The 23,509-nt window shown below is 45.0% G+C and overlaps 1 protein-coding gene across 1 annotated transcript in view; it reads right to left on the bottom strand.

Annotated features, from left to right (window-relative positions):
- The window catches only part of FAM83H (family with sequence similarity 83 member H), a 28,813-nt gene extending 5,563 nt beyond the window's left edge, over nt 1-23,250 (bottom strand). The window contains exons 1-4 of the mRNA XM_037380789.1: nt 23,096-23,250; nt 2,437-2,897; nt 1,256-1,420; nt 801-925 (exon numbers count right to left, since the gene is read on the bottom strand). Of these exons, the coding sequence (XP_037236686.1) occupies nt 801-925; nt 1,256-1,420; nt 2,437-2,883 (737 nt within the window). The 5' untranslated portion in view covers nt 2,884-2,897; nt 23,096-23,250. The remainder of the gene's footprint in view (nt 1-800; nt 926-1,255; nt 1,421-2,436; nt 2,898-23,095) is intronic.
- Nucleotides 23,251-23,509: the final 259 nt, after the last annotated feature.

Here is a 23,509-nt window from a genome sequence, read left to right as displayed (position 1 = left end):
GGGCACAAACTGAAACACAGGAGGTTCCATTTCAGCGTAAGGGAACAGTTTTTTACTGTGCAGATGACTGAGCGCTGGAATAGGTTGCCCAGGGACCTTGGTGGAGTTTCTCTCCTTAGAGATATTTAAAAAACATGTGGATGCGGTTCTGGGCACCTGGCTCTAGGTGGCCCTGCTTGAGCAGAGCGGGGTTGGACCAGATGACCATCAGAGGTCCCTTTCAAGGTCAACCGTTCTGTGATTCTGTGCAGGAAGAAGACATTCAGCATTATGGTGTGTGTCTTCCCACATCAAGCTCTGCTTCCCCCCTGGAAATGGCTAGGTATCTGTCTGCAAGGGGAAGTAGTGGATGTATTCTTTATATTGTTTTGCTTATGTGTGCAGGTTTGCTTTAGCTATTAAACACTCTATCTCAACCCATGAGTTTTCTCACATTTGCCCTTCTGATTCTCTCCCGCATCCTGCTGGGACTGGTGGGCAAACATCTGTGTGGGGCTTAGCTGCCTACCGGGGTTAACCCACAATACCTTGTAATTGCTGTATATTTTTCACAGATTCTATTAATTCTTGATGTGAAGGAAGCTTGGGTTCAGGTGTCTGGGCTTGAGGGCTTGTTTAGTTGGTGTATCTACCTCAGTTGCAAAATAGTGTATTTTTCCTGAAAATTGCTGCTCAGTATCCTTCAGTGAGAAAAACTTTTGTCCCTGATGTTCATTGGGAAGTACCGAAGCATCGCTTTACCAATTAACCAGCCTCTTTCTCACCAAAACTCGGACATGTAACATTGCAGGGCTTCTCACCTGTAGTTGCCACTCAGCACCACCATGCAGTCTACCAGAAGGAATTTCTCTTTCATGTGGCCTTTGAAGGACATCCCCGTGCGGCAGTAGTAGGTTGGGCCAGAAACTGTCCTCACCCTTAGGAACTGCAAAGCAGACAAGGCACCAACTCAGCTAGAATATGTTACTTCCCTCCTCCTGCCCCTCCTTCTTCCCCTTGCTCTTTTAACTTCCATCCTGCCACCATTTTTATACTTCAGCTCTTAGTGAGTCTGTCTGCATAGAGATAAACCCATTTATTAGTGTGTCCTCAGCTTTCAGCCCTGTATTGTGCCAGCTCTCCCAGCTTTCTTCATACTCATCTTTCACAAGGCTCTGGCCCATTTTTCCCCTTTCTCAGGTTTTTACTTCACAGTGGCCCCCTGTGCGCCCTCACGATGCGAATTAGGGGCAGGGCACACCTTTGGTTTGCTCACCTCCACATAGTTAAGATTGACTCTGCATTTAGCAGCTGTGTCAAGGAAAAGCTGAGAGTTCATTTCATCCAGCAAGATGTACACAGGCACTCTGCGAGCAGCGGCATCCAACACCTCAAAGAGCAGATCCACATCAGTGAAAATGTCCATCACTATGGCTACCACCTAGGAAAAGAATGCAAGAAAGACATCAGCTATCTGTGCCTGCTGATGTCCTGACTATCACGTTCCTCAGCACCTCCCATTCCAAAGCTGCACTGCTGCACCGTCTCCATTTCAACTTCCTTTTTAAACAGGAACCCTCCCATTCAAAGGTTCCTTTGAACACTGGCGGGCCCCAAAACTGGAAACAGAATTGCTATCAATGGTGCATATTCTGTATGCGAGAGGTAAGGGAAAACCCTCACTGCCACTGAGTGTTCCCTTATTCATTAATCCAATGATAGCAGGTATTTTTTGAGTCACGTACAACCTTCCAGTGTGGTTATCAGGCTGCTTGACCACTGCCTGCTCACCCCCTCCAACACACCTGTGCCATTTTCAGATAACTTCCTGGCCAGCATTCAGTCAGCCACTACACAGCTGCATCCGTATACTGATAACATGGAAAGTAGCTTCAAAGCCCTATTGCCCTGTTGTTCCCAGCTCTTCTTTTATCAGTGAGTCTAAACACCTGATGGAGGGGTGTATGCAAGATGGAACCAAACTCTTCTCAGCGGTACCCAGTGAAACAGAAATACAGGCAAATCCAGTTTAACATAAGAAAAACCTTTTATACTATAAGGGTGATTGAACACTGGAACAGGTTGCCCAGAAAGGTTGTGGAGTCTCCGTCCTTGGAGATACTCAAGAGCATGTCCTAAGTAACCCTCTCTAATCGACACTGCTTTGAGCAGGAGGGGCAGGACTAGACCGTCTTCAGAGGTGCCTTTCAACCTCAGCTGTTCTGTGATTCTGTGAACTCTTGGTGTGTTTTAGCATTATCTTACATGCTTTTCCAGGAAACCAGAAGCAGAGGCTGGCTTTGATGCTGTAAACGGTAGTTTCAGAATCACCCTTCCCCTCTGCCAGGCCCTGGGAGCAAAGTTAAGGGAATTAGCAGAGGACCTGATGCATTCTGATACATCTTTTGGACACATCTGATTTTGTCTCTGCCCTAGCTGGGCTCTTCACTGTCTCACCTGTTGAGCTGCTCGAATCATTCTGCGAGCCTCCTCCTTAATGCTGGGATTGTCCGGGGGTGGTGGTTGCACGAGGGTTGTTACCTCTGTCCCCCTGAATCCAAAGACCATTGGCCAGCCCAGGTCAAGCTCAGGAACAGCGAGGTCTGAGTTCATGGGCCAGTAAGTCCCAGAGGATCCATCCATGTCATTGTCACCTGTGGTGTCTGTGCTACCTTCCTGATTGGCGTACTGGGGCTTCTGGAGATTCTGTATGATGTGATCCACCTCTGAGTTGCAAAGAAAATCAGGGGCTGCTTCCTCTGCCAGGAAGCGTTGGTAACTTTCTTTGCCTTCTTCAGTAAGCACATCCAAAGCTAAGCGGTAATACTCCTTGTAATGGGGGGGGAGATAGTTAGGGTCAAGGGGATTGTCCCCCTGTGAGGAGCTTTGAGATCGACGAGCCATGAGGGGAGGGAGAGCTGTAAGAAAAGAAGAACCAACAATGAGAGCAGTTTCACGCCAGTGACACATCTGTCCTCATTAATGGTGACAGTTGGGGGTTCACGATGGCAAAATCAAAAGGGAAGAGATTCAAAGCACACAGAATAATGTCGGAGAAAGTTCATTCCGAACGGCTGGGGAGCCTTAAATTAGGCAAAGGCAGTAATCACTTAAGCATTACTTTAACACAGTTACGTGTTTTGGGGCAAAATAAGGACAAATCAAATCAGGCAGCAATGTGATGAACAAGGATGATGCCTCTAACACAGTGCCCGACTTTCTTTTTAAGGCTGCTGATTGCTAAGCTTGTCTTTTTGTTGTAAAGTTAACCCCCCCCCACCCCTTCTGAAGAACAATTCTGCTGATTATTATCTGGACTCCATTAAAACTCATTTCCAAATGCTACAGAAATTATTTACTGTGTGTAATATGGCACTAAACCAAAAAGCATGTGCATGTATACAAATGTACCCTCTGAATCCTTATAAACTGGGTGTTATAATCACCTCAGCATACGAATAGAAACAGAGTGGAATGCAGGCAAGTATATGGGTATCCTGCTATTGTAACATGGTCAGAAGTCAGACGAGTCTTCATGAGATCCATAAAGAAATAGAAAACAAGGGACACGATTGCTTCTTCAGTCTCTTGATGTTGGGAGAAATCTGAGCTGAAGGGGCTCATATTCAGTATTTGACAATTGTCTGTAGGGAACATTATTTGAGACTAGAGACAAATTTAATTTTAGCCATTTTTTGTTTTTTTGGAAGAAAAGCTTGTCATGCTACAATTACAACTCAATAAATAATATCCTGCTGATCTGTAAAGAACTCCAAAGTGCTTTGGCTTCTGACTTTCAATTAATGTCAGGGCCCAGACATACTTCTCCTGGGGCCCCAGCACTGACATGCCAACAGAGGCTTCCTCATAGTCCAAAAAAAAAAAAAAAAAGAGCGTGGCTGTCTTTGACCACTCAGGAGAAGTTACATTAATAGAAGTGTGAGTATAGAGGGTGAAAGTGGCTGCTGTTGTCATAGCCATCCAACGCTTCTGCTCCCAAAATGAAAGGGATTGCCATGAATGTGGGGGGAGGAAAAAGAGTTCAGGCCCATACTATCACTCTTCTTAATAGCTGTAAGTATAAAGCTAGAACAGTTTCAAGATAAAGCCGGGGTGGACTTAAGTCTTTTCTGACTACCTGCATAACACAAATCAGTGCTATGTTACTCCCGCCTCATACTCCCACAAGTTACTCCTGCTTCAAACTATAACTCCCAACAGAGCTGCATGGTGCAACAGGAAAAAATAGGGTCTTAACATAAAGATAGCAACTCAATTTAACAGGTCCCTGTGCAAAGTATTCCAACTGATAATCATCTGAACATGTAGCCTTATTTGTAGTCTGAAGTGTCTAGATTTATCTTCCCACTCTAATTCTCATTCTGTCTTTTTTTGCTTAAAATAAAAAGCAGTCTAACGTATACCTCCATTTCGGTGTGCTTGTCACCTGTGTATCTGCTCTGAACTATTTGAGTATTTGAGTATATTTGAGTATCAAATAGTCTGAGACTATTTGAGCCTTCAGCCTTTCATTTTAAGGAAATGCTCCCAGAGTTCCGTTCATTCCTGGATATGAGATCACCATATTCAGCCATCAGATACTACCCATAAAGGGGACGGACGGCAATGCTGCCTATAATGCTAGCTTGCTCGGAACAGTGATGATGAGAGCCAACTACAAAACCAAAAAACAAAGCAGCAGCATAAGAACCTTATGATACTGACTGGACAATCAAAAGGGCAGAAGGATGCTGATAAATATGAAGTGGTCAAACAACCTTAATTTTGTATTTTATTGGTTAATATAATTATTCCAATACTGAAAATCAAATTAAGAAGATGGACTTTAAAGGCAAAGCGTCAGCTAAAGGCTAAGTATTATTAGGTAAGGAAAACAGAAAATAACACAGGTACACAGACTCAGAGGGAACGTGCAACCTGCATGCATTGTGAATATGAAAGTGTCATTCCTCACATCTTGAAAGAGGCTATTATAAATCTGAACTATGACTCCTTACTCTAGAGAAGACATCTACAAAATATGACCAGGGACAGCTGTCCATTTTCTCCTCCAGTACAAGAACCAGAAGGGCATAAAATTAAATTGGCAGGTGGTAGATTCAAGTTGAACACCAGGAAACACATGGCCTCAGTTGTACTTACTCTGCAGAACTCCTTCCCATGGGATGTTTTAGGATGGTTAGGAAAAGTATGTACAAACAGGACAGACACACAACGCTGTCAGAACGCTTTTCCACAATCCCACAATTTGTGGCTGGAAAGGTAGGTCAGGAAACATCAGGGGAAGGCTAAGTGGGGTAGTTTTTAGAGTAAGAGGAGTCGCTTTAGTTCGCTAAGGATTTGTGGTAGTCAATATATTCATGGAGAAGCAGGAGAAATAGTACCAGTGATGAAATAAATTTGATGCAAAAGCAAAATGATCCTCGTGGTTTTCTCTTTAAGCTGCTGGCCCCAGGGCCGGGACCTGATGACCTCCAAGGTCTTTTCCAGCCTAAATGCTGCTGTGATTCTGAGCAGGGAGCTGGAGGGACTCCTGGTGTGACTGCATATAGTGACCATGGGTGAAGTGGGACAGACTTCATCGAGGATGTTCAGAAGGCTGCCTGTGCCGCTCCTGTCACGCGGAGGGCCATCGGCACCGGCCTGTGCTGCCAGAACAAAAGCAGCCTCTCCCGCCCGCGCTGGAGGGTGTTACTGCGCTGCGTGCGCCCCAAGGAGCGCCAGCCTCGGCGGGGGGAGGCACCGGCTGAGGGCAGGCAGGGAGCAGGCTTGTCAGCACCCAGACGGGGACATCTTTAGGGCCACCACGCTGCTCGGCCCAGGCTGCCTCCCACCTCGGGCCCTGGGGAGGCCGTCTGCAGCCCCCGCGGGGGAAGCGGCTCAGACCAGGGCCCACGAAGGGCAGCCGGGCCAGCGCTCCGGCACCCGAGAGCAGCAGGCGGCGGCTCCCAGCCCCCACCTTTACCTGCGAAAACAGATCCCCAGGGCGGCAGCAAACACCTGAACTGGATTCCCCAAACACTGGAGCGCCAACAAAGCCCCGGCTGACTAACAAGGCTGGAAAATCTGCAACGTCACCCTCTTTGGCTCACAAGTAGAGAACAAAGGAGGGAGATGCTGTGTCCTGCTTCAGCCAGCTCCTTCTTAGAAGTTAATGCTGAGGAAGCACCATCGAGTCCTGCTTGGAAAGAACCTGCAGCCTGCTGAGTGTGCCGTTCCTGTGTTTGCCCACGCACGGTTCTAGTCATTAAGCCTCCTCACTTCCTTCAGGTGGTTTTCATTTCTTCCAAAATAGACGCACAAATCTGAGAACTGTGAAATAAAACCCAGAAATTATGTTTCTGCCACCGTAAGCCTAAGTAATTCATGACCTGTGAGGACACAAGGACAAGTTCCTAACAAATGGGCAGAATAAATTTAAGAGTAGCTACAGTAACTGTGTTCGATCTTTACACTGTTTGCAAGTTAAAGCAGAGAAACTGTAAGAAATGAAATCCTTTTCCTCCAGGAAGACCCTAGGTTACCCTGAGTCTAAGCATGAGGAAATCAGTCCAGTCTGCTCACTTTTAAAGCACAGCTGTCACGTAGCTTTGATTCCCCTGAACAGGCCCTCGTTTTCATTTTAGAAATTAAGCTCAGGAAGAACCTGAGGATTTCATACCTTTGTCTGGATTGTGTGACAACCCGTTTGCAACAGCAGCTGTCAGACTGAGCGGGCAGCCTGCTGTGCACCCAGAGGTGAACTCTGCAGCGTGTTCACAGAAGGTCAGTGCCCCCAGGTAAGAGCAGCAGTGCCACACAGAAAGTCTGCGTGGGTGCAATGAGGCGAATACACTCAGGACACTTCTCATAGCTGCATGGACAGTACAGGTAAGCAAGAACAGCAATTTCAACCACCTGCACACGCCGCACTCACTGTATGCGCTGGAGCGCATCAATTTGTAGAATCCTTGCTAGAGGTAGATGAGTTCTGGTTTGAAACAGCTTCCATCATAACTAAGCAGGACTTTAATTTAAAAAATATCTTAAATATTCTGCAACTCTGAAGAGAAAACTAACTTACTGAATAGGATTCCAGGGAGCGAAAGCACTTGACAGGTCTTGGGAATTACCTGGAATGCATTAAAAAAAGATACATTCCTGTTTGCACTTGTGATGCACCTCCTGATACGTCAGAGTGGAACAAGTGCCTGCACCTTACATTTGTGCAAGGTGGGCAGCTGATGACCTACTAATACAGATTTAGAGTTTGGGGAATAAAAACAGTTTCAGGAGTGACTGGTGGTGTCTACATCTGTAAGAAAATATTACTATAACCTCTGGGTCTGAATGACAGTTGAAGAGGTTGAAGTTTCTGCATATAAGAAGAAAAAGCACGGGCAAATAAGTATCTCTGTATCTGTTACTTCAAACACACAGGCAGCTGATTTCATAGTCCAAAAGGGCACTATTGTGGGCAGGGGTTTGTTTACGGAAGCAGAGAGGTGGGCTACGATGTTCAGTTTTATTCCGTATGGCAGTTTTCCTTAAAGCTACTCATCTAGAGTGCTTTCTAGTTAGTGGCTATTAGCATTCATACAACTAGAAAAAAAATTAAATAATGGGTAAAGTGATGTGATGTGTTTTGTGTGTTTTCTTCACGCTGCATAATTTAATATCTTCATTAACGACACGGACAGTGGGACTGAGTGCACTAGCAGCAAGCTTGCAGGTGACACCAAGCTGAACGTTGTAGTTCATTTGCTCAAGGGAAGGGATGCCATCCAGAGGGATCTTGAATGGCTTGAGGAGCAGGCCAGCGTGAACCTCACAAAGAACAGCAAGGCCAAATGCAAGGTCCTGTACGTGGTTCAGGGAAAACCCCAGTATCAGTACAGACTGGGGGAGGAACAGATCGAGAGCAGCCCTGCGGAGAAGGACTTGCGGGTGTACTGGTGGATGAAAAGCTGGATATGAGCCCGCAGTGTGCACTCACAGCTCAGAGAGTCAAGCATATCCTGGGCTGCACTGAAAGAAGTGTGGCCAGCCTTTAGAGGGAGGGGATTCTGCCCCTCTGCTCCGCTCTGGGGAGACCCCCCGGAGCACTGCGCCCAGCTCGGGGGTCCCCAGCACAAGCCAGGCAGGGACCTGCTGGAGCGGGGCCAGGGGAGGGACACGGAGCTGGTCCGAGGGCTGGAAGCCCTCTGCTGCGGAGAAAGGCTGGGAGAGCTGGGGGGGCTCAGCCTGGAGCAGAGGAGGCTCAGGGACACTTTTCAATACTTAACCAATATTTTAACTACTTTGAAACCCTTCTGCAATAAGATCACCCTCCTAGTGGATGAAGGGAAGGCAGTAGATGTAGTTTTTCTGAATTTTAGTAAAGCTTTTGATACTGTCCCTCACAGCATCCTTCTGAACAAGTTGTCCAGCTGTGGGATGAGCAGGTACACGCTGGGCTCAAACGCAGTTCTCCAAGGGTCATCGTGAATGGGGCTACATTTGGAGCGTGACCAGTCACCAGCTCAGGGCTCAATTCTAGGGCCAGCTCTGTTGAATATTTTTCTCAGCCATCTGGATGCAGGAGTTGAATGCCCCATGAGCAAGTCTGCTGATGATACTAAACCGGGAGGTGCTGCTGACTTTCTCAAGGGACATGAGGCCTTGCAGAGGGACTGGGCAATCATGAATAGCATAAAATCTAACAAGCACAAATGTTGGATTCCACATATGGGACAAAGTAATGCCAGGCACAAGTATAAATGGCGAGAGGAACGTCTGGGGAGCAGCCCTGCCGAACGGGATCCGGGGGTGCCGGCTGGCAGCAGGAGCCAGCAGCGTGCGCTGGCAGCAAGAGGGCAACCTGCATCCCGGGGGGCATCAAACACAGCAGAACCAGCCGGTCAAAACAGGGGATTATCCTGCTGTATTCAGCGCTGGTGCGGGCTCACCTTTAGTACTGTGTGCAGTGCTGGGCCCCACATTTAGAGAAGGATGTGAAGGTCCTTGACTGCATCCAAAGGAGGGCAACAAAGCTAGTGACAGGGCAGGAAGGTATGTCCTTCTGAAAGGAGCAGCTAAGAACTCTGGGTTTGTCTGGTTTGGAGAAGAGAAAGGTGAGGGCAGACCTCATTGCTCTCTGCAGCTTCCTGAGAAGGAGACATGGAGATGCTGAGCTCTTCCCCTGGGAGCCAGGACCAGGATGCCTGGAAATGGTTCACAGTTGCGTCAGGGAAGGTTCAGACTGGACATTAGCAAGCACTTCTTTAGCAAGAGGGTGGTCAAACCGTGGAACGGGCTTCCTAGAGAGGCGGTCGATGCCCCAAGCCTGTCAGTGTTCAAGAGGCATTTGACAATGCTGTTAATAGCACGCTTTAACTTTTGGTCAGCCCTGAACTGGTCAGGCGGTTGGACTAGATGATCACTGTAGGTCCCTTCCAACTGAAATTCTATCCTATCCTATCCTATCCTCTCCTACTTAAAGAGGCTTATAAGAAAGATGGACTGAGACTTCTTAACCAAGGCCTGTAGTGACAGGACAAGGCACAACAGTTCTAAACTGAAAGAAAGTGGGCTTCAATTGGAAATAAGGAAGAAATTCTTTACGGTAAGGGTAGTGATACACTGAAACAGGTTGCCCAGAGCAGCTGTGGATGCCCCATCACTGGAAGTGTTCACGGTCAGGCTGGACAAGGCTTTGAGCAACCTGATCAAGTGCAAAGTGTCCCCTTCCCATGGCAGGAGGGTTGGACTATATAACCTTTGAAGCTCCCTTCCAACACAAACCATTCTATAATTCTATGATTCCATTAATTGGTTAGCATGCTTTAATTCCCTGATCTGCAACAAGAACTATACTAGGTTGATGAATTCTCAGCTTGCATAAAGAATGCTAAGGGGTTTATATTAATTTATTTATTAACTTATTTATTTTTTTATAATTTGTATAGTGTATTCACATCACACCATTTGTAAGCCCTAAAAAGTATGTGTAATTTATGTGAAGAAATGTCTCAGGAACACTTAGCATTGGCATCATCCCAGTAATCTCCCTCTACCTTCTTGTGTGCTGCTACATCTACTATGAATATATTCCATGCTTTGCATGACAAGAGAGGCACAAAATGATTGATACTCATTCAGTAGTCTTTCAAACTGCCTCCCTGACTATTTAAGCAGAAGGGGAGAAGTTTAACTGGAAGCTCAAAGGTTATTATCTTTTGTCACTATAGTAAGCATGAGCTGATCTCAGGTCAATGAATAAATAAAACCTTTACCAAAATGGTTTAGGTAGCTCCTGAGCAGGAACTCTGCTAGGAATGCTAATTCACAATGAGAAAGCAGAGTCACCTGAGCTTTTGGATTCCATGCACTTGTAGTCTTTGTCAGTACGCTACTGCTACTGTCCATCTTGCATATTCAATCTTACAATTCATGTAGATTCTGCATTTAATTAATGTTTGGTGGTTTGGTTTTGGTTTTTTTTCTAGGTTACAACTCCTGGGAACAGCTATCTGCAACTGGCAGAACTCTGAGATTCTGGTTCAAATTTCATGTTGTTAAGCAGCCAGCCACAACGCTGGCTCTAGTTCTAGGTCAAATCACTATTTGATAAGTAATTCCCCTACAAATTAGCTGAAAATTATAACATACCATTTACAGCTAGTATCAGTTTGTAGTTTTTTAAACTACTGTCTCTATATCTGTTAACGACTTTTGATCCATTCAAAATGTGTCACTTATCATAGTGCAATGCTGGATTTTGTGGAGTACCAATTCACATGCCTTAAAGACCAGATATATTACCAAGTACGCAGTGTTGCCTTGTTACTGTTTGACTCTAGAACTGAGTATTCTGTTCATTTTGTAAGGCACTCAGGATGTATAACACCAGGAAGGGAAGCTGACTATAAGTAGTTTCACATTCCTTCTTAAATCTTTGGCAGTTGTCATGCAGGAGGCCTGGAAGAGCAGAATGAAGAAAATATTTGGCAGAAGCAGCAAAATTTGGGCAAGAGCTCTCCGAAATGCATAGCCCATGTGGGCTCTTACTTCCTTAGAACTGATTGTCAAAGGCTGTCAGTAAAGTTAGACATCGGTTCTTTGATTTTATGCCTTGGTTCCTTTAACAGGAATTCAGTGAACACTTTGTCAGATTCCCTCAATCGAGAGTGACAAAAGATTAGGGCACATATTATTTATTAGTATTCTTGCATGATGACTGTATTTTCCTAGATTGTGGTGGCACCTAAAACAAAAGAGGAACTCCAGGAAGGGGTTGCCTCCTTGCTTGAACTTCACCCTGCAAATCTATTTCCTGCAGGTTCATTCACCCCAGAGAAAGACAGACGTATTTTTGGAAATCTGAACCACTACAAGTTAAAGAAACTAAGTCACAAACTGAAAATACACCAAATATATATGGGAGCCTGTAACTACTGGCTAATAGAGAGTTTTGTTTATTTATATGCTTGTGTATTTTATTCAATTAAGAACTGCATTTTCTTTTAATTGTTAGTCATAGTTTACAAATATTTATGACACAAGCTATGGGGAATCTCATGAAAAATGAAGATGCTAAAAAGAATAATGTGTGCCATCTCCATGCAGCCCTTGAGGGTCTTTATAAAGGGTAGCAAGATACTCTGTAGTCCAGTTATAGTTCAGGAACTGAATTTTTACGGTTACAGGAGGAGAAGAGATCACATAAACCCCACATCTGCAATTGTGAACAGCTACGTGACATACAAGCTCAACTTGACCCAGCAATGTGTGCCTGAAGACAAGAAAGCCAACCGTATCCTGGGTTGCATCAAAAGAAGCATGGCCAGTGGGTCGAGGGAGGTGATTCTCCTCCTCGACTCTGCTCTGGTGAGACCCCACCTGCAGCGCTGTGTCCAGCTCTGCGGCCCCCAGCACAAAAAGGACACGGACCTGTGCAAGTGAGCCCAGAGGAGGCCATGAAGATGGTCAGGGAGCTGCAGCACCTCTCCTGTGGAGACAGGCTGAGAGAGCTGGGGTGGTTCAGCCTGGAGCAGAGAAGGCTCCGGGGAGACCTCAGAGCACCTCCCAGTACCTGAAGGGGGGCTGACAAGAAAGCTGGAGAGGGACTTTGTACAAGGGCCCATAGCGACAGGTCAAGGGGGAATGTTTTTAAGCTGAAAGAGGGCAGATTTAGATTAGATGTAAGGAAGAAATTCTTCGCTGTGAGGGCAGCGAGGTGCTGGCACAGGCTGCCCAGAGCAGCTGTGGGTGCCCCATCCCTGGGAGCTCAAGGCCAGGCTGGACGGGGCTGGGAGCAACCTGGTCTGCTGGGAGGTGTCCCTGCCCGTGGCCAGGGGTGGGACTGAGGGGTCTTTAAGGTCCCTTCCAACCCAAACCATTCTGTGATTCTATGAGATGGTCAGTCCAAAAAGGACCACTGAAGATCCGTCTTTACATTTACATGGCAAGTACTGAAAAAAGACAGACCCTACAGACCCTTAGTACAAAAGCCCCAGAGCTTTTATACCAAGTGTACCAGAGTTTTTGTACCAGAGCCCCAGTGCTCAAGCACACCACCAATGTCCTTCATGCCTTCAGCAGCTGCAATTTTATCAGGAAAAGCATCCCTGGAAGAGTACTGCCCCTACATAGTACAATAAAGCAAAGGAATCCTATTATATCCTGCCAATATGACCTGGGGAAAAATTCCAGCTGTTGTTTCAAACTTGATTTTATGAGCAGAACAGAATATGAGACCTGAGAAGTTCCTTAAAGACCACTAAGCATACTGGCATATGCTGATCCTGCTGTCCAGTCCCTGTTGTTTTAGAAGAGGATGAAAGAAAAATTCCAAGAGCCAAATAAGGTAGCAGGGGGAAATATTCTCACCTCTTCCCAGCACCTAGCCCTCAAGCCTTGGGTAAACTGAATATAAATAAAGTGCAAACAAACTATAACCAGGGGAGCAATTCAGGTGTCTACACACAGGTGTTTAATGTCACTTGGGATGCCCTAAGGTACCTTGCCTGGCCTCCAGCTGCTGGTTGAGAGGGCTGTGAGTCTCTCATAGGGCTGCACCACATCTGCTGTGTTTCAGATACCCTACGGCACTTAAAATGACACTAAACACCTAAGTTTAGGAACCAGGATTGCTCCTCAAAGGTCAGATTAATTCACTAAATCCAGGTGTACAACATACCTACATTCAAGCTAATTGCCTTATGTTCCCCTTTATAGTTGATACAGAATAAGTGAGTAAAATCAAAGGAGTATGGGATGAGATTAAACTTCTAGTACAGGTGTTTACATTTGGCCAAGTCTTCTCCTTATCTTTCTCCCAGAGGCATTAACAAATCAGTCTTCCAAAGCTTCAGTGCTCAGTCTTCAATTTTTTTAACTCCAAGATTACCTTTAGCCAGTCATACAATTCATTCTACCACGATCCAACCTGACAAGAAATTGTCAATATCTTATACCAGAACGTGCCTAGGGATGGGTTCCAAAATTTCAGTCTTTAAATGGCTAATAGAGTAAAGAAATTGAAGCAGGATTTTTACCTTTTCAGTTGTACTTTCAAATATAACTTCTACAGTAGGACAGATCAGTCTCAACCAACTTCAGGCATCTTCATTGCAGAACAACTCCATGGATGTCTGATGTCTACGCTACTATTACCAACTACCAAAATCTAGTCAATACAGTGAAGTAAGTAATTGTCTCACGCTAGACACCCACATCAAGGCTGATGAACCCTATCATTACTGTACAACATTTTGTGAACCACCAAATCGTACTCATAGTTCTTCTGTATCCTGTTCGAGGTCCATTTTAAAATGCAGCCAGCAAAGCTGAACACAATATTCCGATGGTTCTTTTACCAATGCTGTATTTGAGACAAACTGCCTCCCTACTCCTGCTTATACATCCATGGATGTTGCCATGGCATTGCACTTCAGTTCGTTGGCTCCTCTGATACCCATTAGTTTTTGCAACAGTTGTTGGGATACAGTCTCCTTTTTATAAGTATGAAATGGATTCTTGGCACGTGTAATAACAATTGTGATGTATCAGTTTATCAAGTGATCCAAAGTGCCCTGTATACCTGGCCTACCTTCTCTTTTTATTGACCTTCCCAATAATCAAGTACCTAAAAGCTTCTTCAGAGGTGTTTGTACTTCATTGATCAAAATATTAAAGAAATAAAGCATAACACCGAACTTTGGATAGGTTTGTTTTTAACGGATTTGCACAATGATGACTATTTTTTGAAACAAAACTTCTTAATAAAGTGCCTGTTTTAATTTTGAATTCTGTTGTCCAGTGTATATCACAAATGCTTTTTAAAAGATTAAGAGTACATAAAAGGGGACTATTAAATCATCTGATGTAACACTGAAAACCATTAGCTTAGCACTGAATATTGCAGGTCAGTGAATAGCTGGCTTGCATGTTGCAACTCAGTATTTCACTGTCCCATTCTACCTGTACCTGTGGTCAGCTTGGTCAAAGGAAGATGAAAAGCCCTAAATCCATTTATCCAATGTGCAATGAAAACTACTTCCTGGGTCCTTCAGAGAAGTCCTACAATACTTCTTGTATTTGATTATCAGTGTTAGTTTAATATATAGATGGAAGAGCAGTAGCCATGATTAGCATGCAGCACCCAGTCCTACTTTACAAAAGGTCTGACAGATAAGAGAAAAGCAGAGCAGAGCAGAGTAGAAAAGTGCAGATACAAAGGACAAAAAAGAGCCAATCGATCTTTCAGCCTGAACACCCTAGTACAGGCAGGCTTGTACAGACAGGCGATCACATTCCTCCCAGCAACTATATTCAAATATATATATTAGGAAGATAGGGTTGTGGTTTTTTTAAATACCGAATATCTGTAAGACAACCATTTTCTTAGCAAGCTACTTCAGCGTTCATTTACCTTTACTGCAGTGAAAATGCATCTTACTTCACAAAGTAATCTTTAACTTCAGATTTTAACTGTATTTTAATGCTTCTACCTGCACAACTGGAAAATTACCCAGTACCAAATCTTTTGCCAGTTCAGGTGCGGTGTAGATCACTTCTCAGCTTTCTCCATGACAAATTGAACAGACTTTCTGTTGGTAGGGCTTGTCTTCTGTCACTGGACAATGTGGCTTTTCCTTAAGATTTCTATGTACTTTCTCTGGTAATTTAATTCATCTTCACATCCCTGAACCCTCAATTCTGTAATTGAAACCTTCATTCTGGATTTCTGTATAGTGTTTTATATGACTGTATTAAAATAAATTTGCATTATCCCAGCCTTTCAGTTCACTTGGGTAGGTTTTTTTTGAAGTTCCCTGCAATTATCTCTGGATTTAATGATTTCGGTGTTTATTACCACTTACTTTCAGTAACCTTCATGAGAGATCTTATTAATGGTCTTTTGAAAGTAATGCACTTCTATTCCCTGAAACAATTTTAGCATATTTATCCAGCAAATGACTGGCCATGAGGGTACGGATTTGTGATCGAATTACTGCAAAGCAAACTAAGTTTGCACAAACGTAATGAACCACTGTACCTACCATACATGTTCCTTGTCACGAATGAAAGGCAATTACTTCTTCAACAAAAGTGAACTGTAGTACCTTGCATTTACCACAGAGTATTATACACTAAAGGTCCATGCATACAGGCAGCTGCTATGAAATCATTACTCTGTGATGACACACCTGAGTGTACAGTGGGTTTGTGCGCACTTACATCCTTCATCTGAAACTGTATTCAAAATAATGTATTTCAATCAAATTTCTCTGTGTAAATTACTGAGAGGGCTTTTCATCACATAAATTCTGATAATTTAGATTATAATCCTCCAGAAAGATTACAGTTTTTCCCAATCCTATTCCATGCAGTGTACTGCATTTTATACTCCTATGAATTGTCTTCTTTAATACTAAATGTTTATAGTGTAAAAGCCCCTCTGAACATTTTTGCATTTCACCTGCCATTTACTCATTTTAATTTCTGCATTTTCCTTCTGCTTTCTCTAAATAAAGAGTGCACAAATTCTCAGTCTCTCCAGGCTTCATTCTATGTCTGAGCCCCCTCTTTACCGCATGTTTCTGGGAGAACAGAACACAAAACCAGCCATACCGGATTGGATCAAAGGCCCATCAAGCCTAGAAACCCACCTCCAACAGGGACTAAGAGCAGATGATGTGGAAAACATATAGGGACAGGCCAAGCATTTATGATGGTTCACCAGTTCTCTAAGCCAATTATAGTTGCTTGAGGCTCAAGAACCTCCTGACCTAGCTACGCTTTAATGACTGTGGATAGCTCCAAAGGATTTTGCTATCATAAACTCACACAGAGCTTCCCTAAACCCTAAAAACCTAAAAGTTCTACAACTCAGCAATACAGTCATGAGCAGTCTCTTTTGAATCTGTGCTTGTAGTTGGTTTTTTGCTTTGGATAGGAAAATCAGCATCTATTGATCCTTGTGATGTCACTCTGATTTTGTACATCTGTCAACTCTCCTGTCACTCATCACCTTTCTAGACAGAAACCCCTAAGTTATTCAACTGTTTATTATGTGGAAACCATTCTGTGCCTCTGATGATCCTCTATTCTCTTCTCTGAATTTGTTTAACTCTATACTTTTTTGAGATGGTGGGACTGGAGCTGCAAGATGGAATTGAAATATGGCTTTACATACGGTGTTTACATTCTGTTCCTTTCCTAATATGCCATTTGCTTTTTGACCACCAAGGAGCGAGAAGCATCCTGCTGATTTATAGGACAGGATTACTGTGCTTTGTGGTCTGTTTTTTTTTTTTTAGTCCTGCTGTTGCTGAGCTGCCCCACTGACAAGCAGTTGATTTTCCTGAATCCCAAGAGACTACAGGCAAACAGCCTTGCTGATTTGGTTGAATATACAGTTACAGTAAAAGACTCTGATGAAGAGTCAGAATCCTATTGTACTAGGTGAGGTACCAACAATTATTAAATGGGTTCTTGCTTAAGACGGTCTCATAATCTAGGCCACATTAGACATGATAAACAGACGAAGGAGAAAAATGAGCTGGGAGGTACAAAGGAACAACTGGGAGATGTGCAAATATAGCATTGTACATATAATCAGTTGTGGAATTAAGTGGTCTGTAGCCACTGTACTACAGATAGCTTCTATAGGGACATTTGAAAAACAAATTTTTGATGGAGTTTCTTAACATAAGGAGAAGCATGGGAGAACCATCACAATGCCGAAAGGACAGCGAAAGTAACTGGCATCAGACAAATAAAGAAAAAGTCTGTTAAGGAACCATGTACTTGGTCCATGTGCTCCACCATGAAAAGCACATGGACCAAGACAAAACATTTGTGAATTTATTTTTACAGGGATTCCAGACTAGCTTTCACTTATCATTTGACAAGTCACCACAACTGGCTCTCATCTTCTCCATACAAGCCCTGCAGTGCTTTGCATTTACTGTTCCTCTGATTTTGTAGTCACTCAGAACTGGTATTTCGTGAAGTCGGGGAAAAAAAGCACTGGTCCACAGTGTCTCCTCTACACATGTTCTAGAAGGCTGTTAGCATTATTTGGCATTTCATGCAATCTCTGCTGTCATTCCTCTGCTATCCTAAGCAATCATTGCATAAAATCATGTTCATAAATTTAGAAGTATCAAGAACACCACTCACAATCAGAACCTTACCATATTAGATAATGAGTGAGTGAACCAAAACTTCAGACTAGTTCCTTCCTACATATAGTAGATGGGACAACAAGGAACACAGACAGGTACAGAGAAGACTATAGAAAGAAACAAGTATTTAGTACACTAGCTCTTTAGAACTTACTCTTTAGCATGCTAATATGGTAGAGATGTTGGGTTTTTTTCAGGAGGAAGCTGAAGGAGGAAAAGAAGTTAGGCTTTGTAGCTGTTTATGAGTAACTCCGCCCATGCTTAGGGGCAGTGGATAAAGGAGAGCACAAAGGAGCTTGTTGCAAATTTAACAAGTGGGAGATGAAGGCTGATATAATGGGCTGATGAGAGGCAGTATTCAATCTCTCAGCAGCAGAGGTCTCCTACACCCGTCTGCTTGGGCTTTCCCAAAGACACTGGGTTGTTTGCTACTGTGCCAATGCACCCCGGCACAGGGAGTAATGCAATCACTCCCCTCCTCAGCCAGAAAAACATTCGCAGGGGAGAAACAGGAGGAGAGAAAGCAGCAGGCAGCTACCTGTGTGCAATTATCAAGAGCTTTTTTAAAGGAGGGAGTCTCCAACAGAAATTTCCCTTTGGCTTGGCCTGAGGCCTGCTTCTGTTCAGGTTGGTGTAACTGGGAGTGCCTTTACTGGCTTGGATACTTATCACAAGCATTTGGTTTTTGTGATCCGCAAAAGCTATCAAGACCCTCTTAATATCAGAAAGAGTAAGCAGAGATGTGATCACATTCTACAACTACCTCTGCCCAGAAAAATGTTCAACCATAGGGAAATGTTTACTGTAGGCAGAGCAGGGGAAAGTAACTGACAGATGAAGCTAAGATGTAAAAATTCTCCCTTTACCTCTGGATTAACGCTACAAGCAGAAACCGGTAAAGGTATATGCCTGTTGGCTTGTGCATCGTTTGCTGCCTGCCCATATTGCATTTCATTTCAATGGACTAACTGGGAGTTATTTTTCTAAAATAGCATGAAATCCTAGTTTTGGCTATGCTGAGTGGATGATCACCATAAAGCCCTTCAGATTTTTTTTTTTAAAAAAAAGGGACCCGCATTATTTGTCTTGATTCTTTGTGCCAGGTGTGAATCAAGAGCGATGGACTGTATTTACCCAGTCTAAGCAAAAGGAAACTGGTTCAATGTTTCTCTCTCATCTCCTTTCTCTCTCATCTGCTGCTGCCTGATGTCAGCCCCTGCTGATGTCTCAGCACCTCAGGCTGGCTCTATCTTCCTTCCCAATGCTGACTCCAGTGCTTGTTGTTACGTGTTTTGCCTGCACAGCAAGTTCCCAGACTGCCTCTCTCAGATGATCACTTCCCTGGCTGGACCTGCTTCTCTGCTTCAGGACACTCCCAAAAGCTGAGGCCTCCGCAGGTCTGCATGGCACCAGCGGAGGGAACTGCCTGAGAGGAAGCAAGGCTGTGTCACTCCGGCTGGAAAGGGCTAGTGAGATACGACCTCTGCCTGAGACCCCAAGCTTATGTGCAAGTATGGGCACAACTTGCTGGGCTTAAACACCTTGTCTTTTCATTGCCCTGCATACCAGCAAGAAGAGAAAGGCAGCAGACAGAAGAATTTACTTTAGCCTGCTGTGCTGTACTGCACAGCCAGCCATAAAACCCCTCTGTGCTACTAACGTTTGAAGGACTTGTCAGCTGTGGTCAAGAGATGAATCAAAGCAACGTTGAGAGTCAGGGAAGCCGCAAATGTTATATCCAAGAGAAAAATGTAACGCAGTCATTTGTGGTCCAGCAGGCAGGAGCGCTTGGGCCACAGCTGGCCCATGCACCGTGGTCAGTGGCATCACTTACATCTCTTATGGTGGGATGGGAAAAACATTCATGTTTCCAAAATGTCTAGAATACCCAAGGTTTAGAAATCAATTATTAAAAAAAAATAAAAATTATTTGGCCTGATAAAAGAAAAGGTTATATGAAAACAGGTTGCTAATATTCTGGAAGGGTCATTTTCAGGAAAGGACGGTAATGCCTAAGGTAAAACTACTTGAGCAGACACTGGGACAGTAAGACATGGAAAATGTTGGTTTGCTCTCAAGAAAATGCTGTACTATGTAAATGATTTGGGGAGGGACTCGTCTCCTGGAATATGGTTTAAGGTGTGGGGTTTTTTAATTCTTCGTTGCTTGACAGAGGGACAACTAGTGCCTTCTAATCCTACTACAGCAGACTGAATAACCTGTATTAACAGTGACAGATATGTTCATCCTTTCCAGAAGCTACTCCTACACGTGCTAGCTTTCTGTGCTAAGGATTAGACTTCTACTGAGAAAGGATGTCTCAATTTAAGGCCTCTCACTTGCCAATCTCACAGTGATGTGCCTGTAGCACTCTTACTTTTCAGGTGTACCCCAGTATTTCCTGGTTTAGCCATAGCACATTGCCATGGAAATTTTACAAGAGCTGTGGCAAAGGATGATGGATTCCTAACTGCTCTTCTCACCAAGCAAGGCTCAGACATGTTCCCCAGCACAGCATGGTGAAATGTGGGTAACGGTCTGAATTAAGACTCTTTCTCAGCCACAGCTGTCTCCCTTAAGTCCTCACAGCAATTATTTCTCCTCTTCCAGTTTTCCTTTCTGTATTTTCTGCTGAAGTCTCTCTGTGTTCTAGTTCTCAGTGTTCTCTCAGTTTTAGGCTGCAGGCTCAAAGCCTGGGTTATGGTTAAAATTTCTGATGAAAAGAAGAAAATACGGAGTTGTATACTCCTGTTACAATGCCATGTATACAACCCCCAGACCTTTTATTTTGGTCATCTGATCTGCCTCTACTGACCACCCTATGTTAAAGCATCTAAGTGAATGTGATCACATTCTTTACTCTAGATGGTCTTAATATGAATGTCAGTCACCATTTTTAAAAAATGGTAAGTCTGCCTGCTGTAGTCTAGAAGTGCTTCAATTAATTTAATCAATCCATTTACTGAGCTTCCAGAGATTATGACTTTATCGTCCATATTATATACATTTGTCAGCTGACCCTACCAACCGGCAAAATAACCTCTTTCCATGTCTAAGGTGAGTAGTAAATGTACTGAATGCTACAGGCATGTGGCAGAGGAGAGCTGGGAGCCTGGTCAGCACGTCAGAACACCTGCTGGACTCCCACTCACCTCTGCTTATCAGCCAGTGCAAGGGATCCCACAAAATATTCTTTGCTGGAAAATCAGGAAATTAGCCAGACATTCAGAATGTCCAGGGGATCTTCCTACAGGCCAGAGGAAGGGAAAAGTAGCAGAAAAATGATGTCATAATTTTCTTTGTATTATTGAGACAGCATGTCAATTTTAACTGTCCTATGCAAAAAAGGGTATGGAGCAGCATGCTTAAATCCAACCTGTAGAGTCAGCAGGGCAAAACCTGATGTTTACAGCTACTGGAAAATGAAATGCAATCCTGCATGCAAAAGTAGCCTCTTACTGAGAGCAGATTACCTAAAGAGATAGAATCATTTAGGTTGGAAAACACCTTTTAAGACCATTGAGTCCAACCATTAATCTAACACTGCCAAGTCCACCACTAAACTATGTCCCTCAGTGACATGTCCACAATAGCAACGCTCGTGCCAAGCTTACTCTCTTTCAATCAATCCCTCTCCTTGGATTTTTATTTACTAGGCAGCAGGTATAAGGAAGTCTAAAACAGAGAACTTCAAGGAAAGGTCCAACAGTGTAAGGCATAATTTGGAGAAGGGGAACTGCACGCTGCCCTTGACTTTTACTTTCCCCCACATCCTGATTTTAGAAATGCATTCATGGAACTCCCCTTCCTCATTAGGGCTACAAAAATCCAGCCAAATGGGGCCCGATGAGCCGTCCAAAAATGTTCCATTTAACCATAAAATACAAAGACGTCCAATCCAGCAAGGCTTGGAGGTGAATTTCAGTTGTTTAGAAACCTGTGATTGCCTAAAAAATGATGTACAGAAAACAGGTATCTCCGTCCTCAGCCAGGACACTTCGCTGGCACAACCAAACCAGACTGCGACGTTTTCACTTTTTGCTTTGACATGCAAATTCCCCTACAATCACACAGACAGCGTAACTTTTTTCCTCTCAGAATACTACCATTTCCACTGCCAGGTGACAGCAAATACAATTCTCTCAAATACAACTCTAAAGCCCCTCAGATAAATGGGAGGTAGGCCAAAATGAAAAAAAGCTTTCTTTCCCCAAAAGTGCAGCCCTCCTGTGCCCTTGTAGTAGGGTGAAGGCATGCTGTGTTTTCTTCTGTCTGCTTGCCTCTTCAACCCGATGAAAGCGCATGCTATTGTGGGCTGTGCAAAGGGATCCTGGGCCACCAGTGTTCTTGTCACTGCTCTGTTTTGGGGCTAGTTTGGTGTTTAGAGTTGTTACATACATTGGGCCTCTGTCACAGCTCAGCTTTCTGCAGCTTTCACAAGTTAGGTGTTTTCAGCAGCAGAAGGATGCTATAGGCATTCCTGTCCCTTTACAAGTGCCTCCTCCCCCTCTAACTGTTTTAGAAGATAAGAGAACCCTGGTCCTCAGGCCAGAGAAAAGCCATAATTGACCTCTATTGACCTTAGTCAATGTAGAGTGACTGGGAGACAAGACCTTTCCCCCCTTCTCTGCTTACACACAAAACCTGAGGTCTGTCAGACAGGCTCACATCTATGGAAAAAATTAGTGAGTATATGCACGTGTGCCTGTGCACGCATGTGTCCACATGCATCTGTCGGTGCTTTTGCATGTACGTGCATGAATGCCTGTGTCGCTGCTTGCAGGCCATGTTGGCAGACGGCTACACACCCATGCGTGTGGAGCGAGGTCAATGCAAGTAATGGCGCAGTGGGCCTCAGGAGCTGTTTCTTGGCCCTTAGCCTACTGCAGACCTCAGCCTTTCCAGTGCTACCACCAGTGAAGCCCTCTTTGTCCCAGTCGCTTGACCACACGCCCCTATAGCATTTCCTATCCGAGGGGAAGGCCAGCGCGGGCTCGATCATGGGAAGCTGAGTCAGGCTGCAAGATCTCTTCCCGAAGAGACGGACAAATTCAGAAACACCCACTCTTTTGGGCTTTCTCAAAGGAGATGGGACCTGAGTTCAGTGAAGCGTTTGCTAAGCAGTTTACATCAGGCTACCTGAGGACCAACAGGTCTCTTCCCTCACCATCCACAATCCCAGCTGGCACATTCTGCCTCCCCCCTGCCCCTCCTGGGCCTCTCCTTTCTCCCAGGGGTGCAGCCATGGCGTGGCCGGGAGCTCCTGCTGCTGGAGCCTTTCCGCGCTGAAGCAGCCACCCCCTGCCCCACAGACTGTCCCTGCCTCAGCTCCCCTGCGCCCTGCCTTGTGCAGAGGAGCAGGACAGGACCTCCCCAGCCCTCTCGCCCGCCGCCTCAGGCAGCCACTCGGGTACCCCAGGAGGTGCCTGCACTTCTCCTACCTTCCCAGGTGAGCCGGGGCAGGTGGTGGGTCGTGCTCTCCGGCTCTCTGCTCCCCTGGACGTGCCTGCAGCTTGATTCACGGGCACCTCCAAGCCTGCGAGAATCAAGCTCCACCCAGGGCAGAGGGTGAGTAAGAGCGAGAGAAAGGCAAACTCCGGAGAGTTATTCCCTCCCCAGGATTGCAGGGGAGCCAGAGATAAGGGCTGCACATTCCTGAGCCGCAGGCAGCCTCTCCCTTCCCGTCTGCCCTGAGCCTGTCAGACCAGCTCAGGCCTGGCTGGGGCGCAGGCCTCGGAGCGGGCTCGGCGCTGGCAGCCAGGCCCGGGCCCTGGCCACCCGGCCCGGACACCTCGGCCCCGCAGCCGCCCCGGGGGCAGGGCTGGGGCTCAGCGGGGGCTCCGCACGCCCCGGGC

Source organism: Falco rusticolus, chromosome 3 (genome assembly GCF_015220075.1).
Source record: "Falco rusticolus isolate bFalRus1 chromosome 3, bFalRus1.pri, whole genome shotgun sequence".
NCBI lineage: Eukaryota > Metazoa > Chordata > Aves > Falconiformes > Falconidae > Falco > Falco rusticolus.
Note: the sequence above shows the minus strand (reverse complement) of the source record. Positions and strands in the feature narration are given on the sequence as shown.